The sequence below is a fragment of the Solanum dulcamara genome, chromosome 1 (genome assembly GCF_947179165.1).
Source record: "Solanum dulcamara chromosome 1, daSolDulc1.2, whole genome shotgun sequence".
NCBI lineage: Eukaryota > Viridiplantae > Streptophyta > Magnoliopsida > Solanales > Solanaceae > Solanum > Solanum dulcamara.
The window spans coordinates 84,815,335-84,829,936 of NC_077237.1; the positions used below are offsets into that span (position 1 = coordinate 84,815,335).

Here is a 14,602-nt window from a genome sequence, read left to right on the forward strand (position 1 = left end):
GGACTTTATATTAAGAAGTGATGTGAAAGAAAAAAAAAGAAGTTAAAGAGGTGATAATGATTTCGGTGGGTCCGCGCCAATTTCAATCTCTTCTGTTTGGTTAGGAATGACCGCCGAACTTTGCCGGCAAAGATTGGTAGGCAAAGTTGATAGAAACTCTTCAGCTTCTCCTTTTATACATCCAATTCATAGACGTAGAAAAAAATATTTAAGTTGTGAGATATTTTATAAATTATAAGAAAATAATTTGTGAAAAAAAATAAAGTGTGAATGATATTTTTGTAAGATGGTAATCAAAAAAGTGTTATTCATTTTGAATATGTGGTAATCATTTTTAGTATTGTACTCATGACTATACGGTATAAAATTTCTTACTATAGTAACATGAGTTGCTCCTTTTGATCCATGATTTTTTTCCTTATTAGGATTTTCACGTAAAATTCTTGGTGTCATTATTTTTTCCATTTCATTTCTATTATTTTGACCATTTATATTTTTGTGTTTGTCCGCGTTTTCCCAACAGTTGATGAAAATTGTTGATTTTAATTATAGTGCCAACATCTATCTAATTATAAGAAAGAATATAATTCAATTGTTTTAAGATTTAAATTAGACGCTATGATTTTTTTCACATGTATATATCATGAATATCGATTAACTTTTTTGTATTGAATAATAAGTTTTTATTCTCCTTATATGATTTTGAACAATCCTGATTAATCAGTTAGATGCAATAGTCATTTCTTAGGAGTGCCGAAGCTAGAAGCCAAAGTACAAATTTGGTCGTAATTTTAGTTCTAAATCGCTAAATATGTATAGCGAAATTAAATTTAAAATTCTTTACTAATATTTGATGCCGTTATTTTAAGTTTTAAAATTTTAAAATTTTAAAATTTTAAATTCAAAAATTAACTTTGGCTCCGCTATATAGTATGATGGATAAGCAAAAGATAGTGGCAATGACGATGATAGACAAAAAGTAGGCCAAACGTAACGAAAACGCTAAAACTTGATGACAAAAAGTTGACGTTAAGTATAACCAACTTTTGAAAAAGGTCATGTTCTGTTGAAAAAACTTTGTTAGAATTGCTTTTCTATTTGAAAAGATTATCTCTTTTTTAAGAGATGAGTGATGTTTTTAATAGAATTTGGGCAATTTTTATTTTTTGAGCTAGTTTTTAAGTTTAAGTTAGATCCATTCCATTTCTTATTTTTCGATATTCATTTTTTTTATTAAAATTGTCCACGCACCAAATGTTCGATTGTGGATGTGGGAATCCTGCATCTATGGTTTAAGGAAGGGATTTTTTTAATATGATTTGGACAATTCTCACTTCTTGAAGTAAAGTTCACATTTAGGTTAGATTCAAAATTCATTTCTTTATGAAGGTAATCTAAATAAATAAGTGTTTTTTTTTTTTTGGAAAAGCTACTCTGTTTGCCTTCTTAGCAACATGTCATCAAGAATACATAACTATCAGCATTTGGTAAATTTTTAGTCAAGTTAAGATTAAAGATGATTTGGAGTGAAAAAAATCAAACCTAGAAAACGCATGATATGCAAATATCATATTGTATATGTTTATATCACATTATATATCATGTATATCAGTATATAACACATGGATTTTCATAACATACCAAAAAACAATTTTTGATGAATATACACAGATATACATGATATAATATACAGTGAGAATAAATTTATATATACATGAGGATACATACGGGATATAGTGGGAAACACATAGATTGAGTCATCTTCAACCTCGAATTTTAACCTGAAATTCATCTCAAATAATCTTCAAACACCTTTGCAATTAATATTTAAGCTTCATAACTAGATATTTTCAACAAATATGATATCACCCAATCGAAATAAATAACGAAATCAAATAAGTTGAAACAAGCATAGTATTCTTAAATGGTACTTTTCATGTCCTTAAGAGACTTTTGGGAGAAATTTGAGAAGGTGTTTAGGAAAACGAAATAAATATTATATAGTTATTGAATGCGTTTAGTAAGTGATAATAGATATTGAAAAAATCTAAATTTGACGCAAGTTAATTTGAACACCTCTTTTATAAAAATAATTGTGTGGGTAACTTGTTAAAACAAATTATATTACTATGATTAGTGGTATACAAGTCAAACCGTCAAGTCAAATCGAACTGTCGAACCAAATCAAACCGACAAAAAAAGTCAACTTGTGATTTGGTTTGATTGGTTTGGCGTTGAAAAAAATAAATCAATCATTGTTGATTTGGTTTGGTATTAATAGAAAAAAAGTCAAACTGAATCCAAACCAAACCGACATAATACATATATAATTTCATTTTTCTTATACACAATAGAATATTTATTATAATATGCTTTGTAAGTATTTTTTAAAATTAGTTTATAACTTTCAATGTTTACATATATTATTTCATATTTTGGCTTGTAATATGACTAAAAAATTGACATGTGTTGTATGTTTTCGTGAGTTTTTGATTTGTTTTCTTAAGACATGTCTTGAAGATGACATTGTACATCTTATTTTTCTTGATTTTATTTATTCAAGTGTCTTTGAGATGTCATTAAGCAATATAATCACACGATCAATGGAGCAACCTTCAATTGAGAACTTCAAGTGCGGCATTAAATCACACGATCAAGGGAACAACCTCTTCAATTTAATCTAATTTTCAATCATGGTGTTAATAGTAAAAAAACCAAAAAACCGAGAACACCGGAAGAACCGACTAAAACCGAAACCGATAAAACCGACATTAGATTGGTTTGATTTGGTTTATAAGTTTAATAAACCGACATAATTGAATTAATTATTTTTTAATGAAAAACCAAACCAAACCGACTTATGTACACCCCTAACTATGATTGTGATACTTCTATACACCATCAACACAAAAAATTTAAATTCAATCCACAATAGGCTGTCTGAACTTTCCTTTGAAGTTTTAGAGGAGGTGTACATAGAGATGCATAAAATTGCACGTTTTGGGTTTTCAATTGGCTGATCTTTATTTTTTGCCTTATAAACAATAGAACTTATGCCTAGTACAACATAAGTTCTTAAAAAAGTGAAGTCATTTCTCGCATAATTTGTATGATATTATGAAACAAAAATATAAATTTATGCCTCGTAAAAGAATTATTTGTTATGATAGACATAAATTAAAGACCCATAATGATAAGCTAGTGGTCAGTCTTTATACACATTAGTCATTTCAGGCCATTTCTAGGAATGGCCCATTTCTTAGCTATTTTCATGGCCCAATATAATTTTCTTAAGGGTCTATTATTGAATAATTACTTACGTGTATACTTTTGTATATTATTGCTTTCAAATTGGTATAGTTGAGACTAATAATTGCCTACGTGTATACTCACCACGTAACTATCAATACATTAATTGTTATGATATTCACGTCTTCTTTTATTTTTATTTTTATTTTTACTTTTTAAATTAAATTATCGCTCTTCATTATCCTTTTGTATATATACACAAACTTTAAGTGTTTCTATACATTACCTATACTTTAATTGTTTATAGTAGGTTTTTTGTTCATCATTCACTGAAACAAATTAAAGAAGGACAAATTCTATCGATAATAATTATAATATTTGTCGTGCTAATCAATTTGATGATGAATTATTAAAATATCTTATTAATTATAAGTTATTTAGCGAAAGGTTAGTGAAGAATTTTTGTAACTAATTCCTATTTTTCTTTATTGTGGTTGGATTATCATCAAATTAGATTAATATATTTCATCTATTTGTTATTACAAATCGTTTTAATTTGATGGTATAAGAGGAGTATATTATTAAAGTTGAATTTCTTTCCTAAAGATAGATTTGAACAAAGATTGCTTACTTGTATGCCACCACGTCACCACCCAATCCTTTCTTATATTATTCAATCCAATTGGAGACTTTAATCAAATTATTGGTCAAGGTCACTACTTTTACTTTCCTTTTTCTTTTTTTTCTTTTTTTAGTTTTGACGTTTGATTAATTTTAATTCACGTCAGAAAGTTTCACTTCAAAAATAAAATATCTTTATAAAAAACGACTCCATATTCCAGACTTAATTCAAATTTTTTAATTAAGAATAAAAAATTACATATCATTCTACCGTAATCTTTGATCACACTACTTTTACTTTTCATTCCATCAAAAGGATTCAACTTTTTATTCCTTTCTCTAAAGGAAAAAAGGACAATACGCTCGTCGCAAAGATAATTATTTGTGTCTCTTTTTATCCCCTCCTCCTTTTACTTTCTTCCTTTGATTCAATCTAAAATTTAGATATTTAATTATTAGATGTACAAATAAATTCTTATATTAATAGTTCTATTATTAAAAAGATTGATAAGCTCCAAGTATAGGGAGATGGTATAGTGATAGTGAACAAGTAGACACACGAATTTTACGTGGCATAATTCACATAGGACACCACGTAGGACGCAAATAGAACACATATGTTTACTTGTTAAACTTTATACAAGTTTAAGTATCTACTTGTTCACATCCAAAGTTGAAGGATATAAATACAAGTTAACGTCAAGTTAAAGGGCAAATTTATATATTATGCCAAAGATTATTAGTATAGAGTGATGGTATAGTGATAGTGTAGTGCTCGGTTTATTACCTTTATCATGTCAAACATAGCTTTGTACTAATTGAACGAAAACCAGAATTATAGGCGCCACACAATGAATCTCATAAATTGATCCGTGGATTGCGGTTATGGGCGATAAAGAACTTAGTTTGAGGAAACACGTGGAATTTAGTTCGAGCAATTGTTGGATTTGCAAACATATAGTTCAACACTAGCTGGTTGTTGAAAAAATTAAAAAACTACATATAATCAAAGTATGGGACTACTGCTAATTGCTAGCGTGAGATCTTTTCGTGGAAATCGTGCAAAACTTAAAACTGATAGTATCACGTTATATTAAGAGTATTTTTATGTTTTCTTAGCTCAATATTATAAACTATTCAAGGGGACCAATGAACTAAACCTATTCCATCTAATCCTTCTTCCTTCGTGTAGATAAGGACGATGTCAATCTAGAATAAGTTAATATGTGGCAACACAAGTTGGAAAGGACCAATAATATAGTGCGTCTAATCCATTAACAGTTGATATATTATTACCTATATCATTTTTTTACTTTTTTGTTTCCCGCTCAGTATCGGAGTTCGTAGAATTCTGATTAAATTCGGATCGTATATTATAAAATTCATTCGAAAATAACGCTTTCAACAAAATTTTCTCTATATTCAGGACTCGAATTCGAAAACTCTAGTTAAGAACAATCCATGTTGATCAATAAAGTGCATACTTCAATTTATTTGATATTCTATAGCAAAAAGAACGACATGATTATGGTATTCCTATACCATCACTTATAAACAATTACAAAATGGATTATTCTTTTCTAAGGAGATACAGGCAGCTTTCTCCCTTTTTATCAGTTTCATGATCAATAAAGTGCATACTTCAATTTATTTGATATTCTATAGCAAAAAGAACGATATGATTATTGTGGCTGACATATATATATATATATATGGACACCATTGGCTGCTCTGACACTCATTCCAATTTCCAACATTAACTTTTTTTTCTTAATATCCGTATTAAAATTCGATTCATGAAATCTACCTTAACAACAATGAGTCTATACATAAAACTTGAGCATGAAATCTATGATTAAACTCTAAGCATTCATATAGGTCATGATCATTATCGTGTAAAAATAGATGTGCAAATACCTTTACTTTTAGTAGTAGTAGCTAGAGTCATAACTTTTATTGAAATTATCATGCATTTTATTTTTTTTAAAATTGTAAATTGTAATATACATGTCTCAAATTTTTTGAAGAAAGGATATCGTCTGAACCCTTGCTTCCATCTGGCTCCATCCAAGTTTTTAGATCAATTCACTTTTCAGAAATTATTTGTATGGATATATCTTTTAATTTGTTACTTTTCTTCATTCGAAGTTGATTCTTTATGTCACATTATTATACTATGTGGTGCATAGTGTAAAGAAATAGATCTTGTAGTTTCCGTAACTACAAAAATTAATTCAAAAGAAAAAAGTATTGTTCAAGATCATATAAAAATTATATAAAGAAATAAATTAATTTGATGACAATGGAGCATTCATTTAAATTTCTGACTCCATCAGGGATGATTCATAATATGTTTGAGAGTCGACTTGGTTAATTATTTTTAGTAGGTATCGATTTTTAATTTTTAAACTACTTACATACTTGTAAATTACATATAAAAGTAATTAGCTTGCTTAAGTTCCCTTTATTTATTTATCTTAATTGCTCATTAAAAAAGTTACATATATAACCCTTTTTTTTCAGATTGAAGATAAGGTGATTGAGACACAACATACGATATATATTGTGATCATGAGCAAATGCAAGTACATGAAAAATATTTATAATATATATGGTGAAGTAAATATATATATATATATATTAATATCATTTTGGATATTTTTACATATTATTATAGTTTGTGAATGAAAGAATCAAATCAGACAGTTGAAGACGAGGATATAACAACATTAATAACATTATCAGTACTACAAGTGGGTGTTGTTTAAAAGAGGGTAATGATATTAATAATTAATGATTGAAAAGAGAAAAGACAAATAACAAAAGGAAATTGATGGAGACTTTACATTTTTGTGATAACAACTAAGCAAAAAGCACTACGTAGTTTAAATGTCTTTAATTTGATCTAATTTAGACGCGTAACTACAATTTTAAGTTTTTGGATTATGAATTTTTGAGAAGGTAGCTTACTAAAATTTGGAAAAATTATTTATACATATTAATAGAAACGAATTTAAAATTTAAAGTTTATAATTTTTGTAATTATATCAAATACAATAATAATTGCGTTCACAATTAAATATTTATATTTTTTAATGTATAATACAAAAGTATGAACAAAAGTTGCTAAATCTCTCGAAAATACCCTTAAATATTAAATGAATTATTAAACTTAAATACAAAATCTAAGTAAAAGTTATTGGTTTTGCTGAACCTGCGAGCAAAATTATGGGTGCGTTTGATGGAAAGTGTTTTATAATTTTTTCATGCTCTATTGATCAGTTTTTTTGAGAAACATTTTCTTTTAAAAACAAGTTCCTTTAAAATAAGAAAAATAATTTTCTTAATACAAGTAGAATTTCCAGGAGTGACATTCACATAATTGTGTTCTCCCCATCCTTTTAACGCACTTCATTTTCACCTCACTTCCATAGGCCATTGCCCCATTCCCCACCACTCCACGACCATAGCCTCTACTCCCAGCTCTCACATATTTGTCTAGATTATATACAAATAATTTTAGAATAATTTTTTGTACTTATATATCGAATATAAGAAAATAAATAAGACATTCACTAATTTTTCTCTACAATGAACATATTAGAGTGGGTTAAAGTCTCATATTGGTTGGGGAATAGACTGACAGTCCTGCTTATAAGGACTTGGACAATTCTCCCTTCATAAATTAGTTTTTGAGGTTGAGTTAGACACAAATATCATATCTTTAAATGATATCAGAGTCAAATTTATGATTGTTTGGACTCCCAATCCATACTTCAATTGAATTTAGGCGTAAAAAAAATATTTAAGTGAATTAAAATCCATATTAATTAAAAAATAAATCAATAATCTACTTATATAGATTTAAACACTCCTCCAAGCTATCTTTTAGCCGTAGAAGTGTGGTAAGCGTCAGTACATTGAAGTTTTGTACTGTTCCTTGACCTTCAAGACAGGCTATTTACACTGACAGCAGCCACCAACTTTTTATTTTCCCTGTCTCATCTATTCTTTCTTTTTCTTCTTTGGTTTTTCTCATTGGCTTCATATTTTGGAGTATATATTCCATTGTATTATATCTGCCTATTTTTATATATTGGTCCGGCTATATGAACTCGAATAGTTGATTGATTATCTAAATTTTTATTTTATTGATAAAAGTTCAATTCTTATTCTTATAATCATGGGTGGAACCAATTTTGGGCTAGGTGGTTCATTTGAACGTATTTTGTTCGATGAAAAAAATATACTTTTTATATATAATTAAAATTATGTTTAACTCTATTAGTTAGTATATTTACTGTTTCATATTTTTAGCTGAGTAAAAATTCTGAACCCGCCATTATTTATTTGATCTTTCTATATATTATAATTATTACTTGTGATTTTTCTATAAAAAGGGGCCTATCTTGTCTAGCTCTTCCCCTTGCTCTAGGGTGCTAATGAGATTTAATTTATAGTATGGGTATTATGATTTAATTTGGGAATATTATTGGTAGTTGAAATTGCTGAGATATTGTAATTAAATTATTGGATTAATATCCATGATATAATTGGTTGCACTATAGCATAGAACCAGAGTAATGAAATAGAAGTGGGGTTCAAGTCAATCGATTACCAATATATTCATCCATTCGATATATATTAACATAATGTATATACAATAATCATCACGATATAATTTAGTGATAGAAGCATAATTAGTTTTATTATTCCTTTAGTATATAGTTAAAGGGTCCTTCCATTTGATTTGTATTTCCACTATCAAAAACATTGTTTACTAATGGATATATCTATTGAGTTTTAATCATCTAGCTCTTGACCATTGCCATTTATTAGTTCAATAGGCTAATAATTTCTCACTTGTACATTTGTGATCCTTAACATGTCTACGTAACTATTTTCTCTGTAGAATAATTAAATGATATATATTTGGTATTTCTCCAATCCATACTATATAGTCTTAATTATGCTACCTTTGACCCTATTGATTTACAAATTACAAGTAGGACAAGTAGGTTGTTGTGGTTTAATGCCATGAAAATCTTATGAGTTGTGTGACTTGTGACTTGTAGAGGGACATCACAATCAGAGCAGAGCCACCATTATAGTTACGAGTTCGACAATATTTAATAATTTTAATTTAAATTATAGTTTATTTAAAACGTAATAAACAAAAAGAATTATGGTCCAGATCGAACCTATAAAATTAAATATTATGAATCCACGTACTCTTATCATAATCATAATTTCCCCACACACCCTCTTGCAAGTATTAATTTCAACAGTTGGCGTAATGACTATTGTTTTTCCCCTCATAATTTTCTTTCAATAAAGTAAAGTATATGCAGCCAAAAATAGATTTTAAAAGAAGCACATCTAAAAGAATTTTAGCCATAAATTTTATGAATCCTAAACAAAGACGTATTGTAGTTTTTAAGATGCTAAATCTTGAATAATTGCTTAGTTGAGGAAGATAATATTTCTCAAATGCATTAAATTGGTAATACAAGTCCAATTCATTTAGCTATAGTTAAATCAGTTTAAGTTATATATTGTTAATTTAATCAAAGGCGGCCTCAATTTTAAAATTTTGAATATGATTTTTTTTTTAATAGAGAGTACTTTTTTCGAATAGATCTTATATGACACGAATTTAAATTAATCATGTTCCAATATGAATATCATCAAACATCGCCTAAAAAACTTATAAAAGAAGAAGATATGAAATAAAAATGATGGCTCATATGTTGATCATCTGATTGCAATCAATTCATCAATTATAGAAATGATGCTTCTTTTTTGTCAAAATAACTAAAAGATAGTTCCACTATGATATTATGTCACATTATGTCATGGATTGGGTCACATTCATCTTTAATTTGATAGTATAAAGTATAAACGTTAAATTCTATCCAAATATATTTACCTAGGTGTAATGTTGTTAAATTTTATTTTCCTTTTGTCTTTTCATTTGATTGTACTAGACGGAATCTCAAAGCTTCACTAAGTTCCTCACAGAGTACCCTAGGGCCTGTCAACAAAAATAAATAATAGTATAGTTTTTATATGCATATGCTGATATCTGTGTGTTCTTTTTCATACTATTTTGTAATTAGGTCTTTGTTTGTCAAAGATTTAGAAGTCATAAATGTTGAAATATTATAATCATATTTGTCAAAGATTTGATATACTTGATAAGGTTCACATTTGGTAATCATAAATGTCAAAGATTTGGTAGCCACAATATTTGATATATTCACATTAAAATGTTGAATTTTTGTATCTTCAAATGATATCATCCATGACATCAAACAATCCATTTTTTCCCTATAAACAGAGAAGTTGACCATTAGTTGAAACACACATTAAAGCATATGAAAATATTTCATTGTTTTCTTTCTTTGTATTTTCATGAAGAGTTATTTTGTAAGAGAGTTAGTGTTGGAAAACACTTGTGTGAACCCTTTCTTTGAGTGATCTAGTGAGCTTATTCTCTTGGGGTATTTGGGATTAATTAGAGTTTTTATTCTAATTTTGTACTCTCTTTTGTACTCTTGTTGATATAGTAAAATCCTTCTCTCCGCTTGTGGACTAAGTCACACCGACCGAACCACGTAAAATTTGTGTCTTCTTTATTTGCTTTTACTTTCGTTATTATCAACTTACTATTATCTTTGCTATTGTCATTATAACATTATTTGGCTAAATTCCGCATTACCCAAGTTTTCGATCCTAACATATTTTCATAAGTGTTATTTGAATTGGGGGATTTTTCAAAAATATTTTTTTTATTTTCATAAAATAGGAAAAAGATCAACAGTATACATTTTGTCCTCTTCAGATTTCATTTATTGAATTTTTTGATGAAAATCATGTTTTCTAATAAATGATGTCTATCATTAAAGAATGTGATGAGATGATTGAATTTTTTTTGGTCTTACTAAAGATTCATAAAGTAAGGTCTAGAGACTCTCCTTTTTTTTTTTGGTACTTTTAACGGTTTTTATGATTAATAAAAGTCCATGAGCAATCTAGGTGGTATTTTTTTTTTTTTAAAAAAAAAATGCCTTCGAAATTAAGAACTCTTTTACAAGGAAATCGATTAGTCTTTCTTATTGAGTTTATTCAACGTGAATTTGAATTAATCGGTTTAATATTTAGACATATTTTAAATATTGGGTAAAAAATTAAAAAGTTACATAACGTGTAGAATATTAATCCTTAAGGGTGTGAGACTTTTTTTGAGAAAAATCTTGCAAACTTATTCAAAACGGACATTAGCACATCAATTAAGAGTGATATTTTTGAACTAATTTAATCTGAAGTTGAATATTTCAATCGAAATTGCATTGTACATCCAGAATAGTCCTAAAAAGACATAATCCCAGGGTGATACTTGACATGTACCTCCTCTTCTAGGTCAATTATAAACAAAACAAAAATAAAAAATTTGCTTTATCCGATATCAAACAACGAACAAATAGAACACCTTTAAAAAAAAGAAAGAAAGTAAGAAACAAAAAGAAAAATGCTCTGTCTTGATTGAATCTCTTATCATCTCACAACACCTAAATTAGGTGCTCAACCTTACAAGAAATCGTAAAAAAAGAAAAATCTTAGTAACTCAGCTGGTTGGCTAGATAAATTTTCATCTTGCTGGTAAGGGTTCAATTGCTCATCCCGTAAAGAAAGAAAACCATTAGCAAGGATTGTTTTCATTAGTTGTATCAAATAACTCTGTCTCAAGCTTACTTCTACAAACAGGACAAACAGGGTGTTTGGACAACCAAGTATCAGCACATTCAATATGGAATCCATGGTTACAACCTGGTACAATTCTTGCCACATGTTCTTTGTCAATTTCATCCAAACAAACAGCACAATCATTTCCCATCACCAATTCTTGACCACTAACTTTAGGCAATTTATCCAATTGTGTTGAAGAAAGTCCCTTTTCTTTAACACCTTTTGTAGGTTCTTGATTAATATTAGGTTGTTGTTGTTGTTGCCTTGTTGTTGTGGCATAACAAAGAAAACACATGTAGACCACAAAAACAACACTCATGCCAACACAAGGAAGAAATAGTGCTAGAAACACACTAAAAAGCATTGTTTTCTAGAGGATTTTTTATTTCAGTGCGATTCGAGGATTCGAGGAGGGTATCTTTTGATCAATATCAGCGCGATTCGATTAATATTTATTTTAAGGGGTTGTTGATAATAGTGGCAATGGGTGAGAAAAGAAGAGAGGTATGATAAGTGAAAAGAGTAACAAAACATAATTGATGAGAAAAGTTAGAAGGGAAGATGACTGGTTTAAATACTTGGTGGTGTGTTAGGTGCATTATACATACAAATTTTTTTAGATGAATGAATTAAAGAGATATCACAATCAATCTCTTTCTCTCTGTGTAAAATATAATTTAAATTGTTTTGTATTAATATGTTTACATGATTGAAATTACAATGGAGTTTAGTACACATGTCGTTTCGATTTACACTAGCTAGCATATAATTTGATTGAAGGAATTTAAGAAACAAAAAGAAAAAATTTGTGGTCTTAAATATATCATAATATTATATTTGCAAGAATGATCGAGTTGGTTGAGCAAGTGATCTCTCGAATGGGAGGCCATAAATTTGAAATATCTTGCATGTTTTCTCGATCGAGCTAGTCGCATGGGCTTGTTTAGTATGGTTTACTTCTTCGATGTGGTTTGTGTGCTATTACATTGAAGCGAAGTTTATCCTATGAGCATCGAAAGACGACGCTCTGGCGACTGCACATTCCCATGCCAACAAAAAATATATATGTCATAATATTCATTGACTATATAAACGTCTTAATAAGAATAATAAATTAAAATGAGAAGTTTAAAGTTAAAATGATCCCAATTTAAAAATGTTTTCTTTTTTTTCCTTTCAAAATGAAATTATAGAAAATAGTGTCACATAAATTAAAAAAAAACAAACTAATGAGTAGACTTGACACTGAATTTTTTAAGAGAAAACTAAGTCCATGCCCCATAAAAATAAAATAATTACAAATAAATATCCCTTTACCATTCATATCCCCAAAGCATGAGATTCGCGAGCAAGATACCGTTATAGTATCAATATACTGACATGGTATCATTGAGGTTGTTTCAGTCCTTAATGATACCACCACAATATATTTATACACTGTTATGGTATCATTGATGTCTACTTCAATTCTTCAACTACATTTCCATGAAACCATGATATACTGGCATGGTATCATTAAGGATCGTTTTATATAATCAGTAACACTCCTCAAATCATGTATGATACCATCGCAGTATGTGAATATCAATGATGTCATCACATAATATCATATATTATAGCATGACATCATATATATACTGTGATGGTATCATAAAGATTTTTATAAGTTATTCAATATTACATGAATGATACTACCACAATATATTCGTATATTATAATGATATTGAAAGTCTTTAATGAGACACTTTTAAATCCTCAATGATACCATAATAATATATTGATACCTTATCGGTATCATATATGATTGAACTCTTTTTTTAAGAAATAAAAATAAAATAATTAAGAGAAAATTATTAAAATCACAATTTTATTTATTAAACTAATTAATAAATATATTCTTTGTGATACTCCGTCGGTAAGTTGATACCATAGCGGTATAATATAGGACTGAGCTTAATCCTCTATGATACTCCATCGGTATATGATATCCTATCTGTATCATGTAGGGTGAATGCTGATGTCATCATGACGTCAACGCGCAAATTTAAAAATAATTAAAGAGGGTACAAGGGTAATTAGTTTGGTCGAAAATGTATATAAAGAAATTATTCAGGGAAGGGGTATAGAGTGGTAAATTGTTTATTTAAAGGGTCCATTTTGTGTAGTTTTCCCACTTTTTAATATGATCACACAAATTGGATGTTGATCTATATTAGAAGTTTAACCTATATAAACATCTACCTAAAAGATAACTATCGTTAATTTTTCATATACAAGTAATTACACTAACAACTTGTAAAAAAATCTTATCTTGTAAATGTATAAAAGTTAGCTCCATGTTGTGAGTTTAAACGTACGTCTATTATCCGTTTATTTTTTTATCTGGAGTTTGATATTCGTTTTGAAATTTAATTAATTTTTATTCGGGTCGAACGGCACATTTGAAAATAAAATGCTCCTTAACGATGATTTCGTTTTCAAAATTCAAATCTAAAATTCTGAATTAAAAATAAAATAAATAATTATATATATATATCATCCCACGATAATCTTTGATGGTCTATCGATTGTCTTTCTAATCGAAATAGAAGGGACGTGTAATTAGAATAAGGCAAAACCATTTGCCATGAAAAAAAAACGAAATACTTTTACTTTGGGAAAACAATTTCATTTTTTGTTTTGCTTTCAATAAAACGTCAAACGTGTCTGACAAGCCTAAATATAATTCTATCAAATTAGATTAAATCTAATCACTTACGAAACTAAAACAAAATATTAAGCAGTGAATTAGTTAAAGAATTTATGTTTTATATATTAATAGATTAAAAAATATTTTATTATCAATATAGTGTATACTATTATAACAAGTTAATTACCATTTTAATTAAGGAAAAACTATCTAATTAGACAAATATTTCTATCATATTTACTAATCACCATATAGTTTGAAATAATTACATATCGTCTCACTAATTAAAAGCTT

General features: G+C 28.1%; 1 protein-coding gene across 1 annotated transcript; it reads right to left on the reverse strand.

The window, feature by feature from the left end:
* Window positions 1-11,387: 11,387 nt before the first annotated feature.
* LOC129890217 (E3 ubiquitin-protein ligase ATL23-like) lies at window positions 11,388-12,174 on the reverse strand. The gene has a single exon (XM_055965786.1). It carries the CDS (start codon window positions 11,981-11,983, stop codon window positions 11,573-11,575), a length of 411 nt encoding a protein of 136 aa, XP_055821761.1. The 5' UTR covers window positions 11,984-12,174; the 3' UTR covers window positions 11,388-11,572.
* Window positions 12,175-14,602: the final 2,428 nt, after the last annotated feature.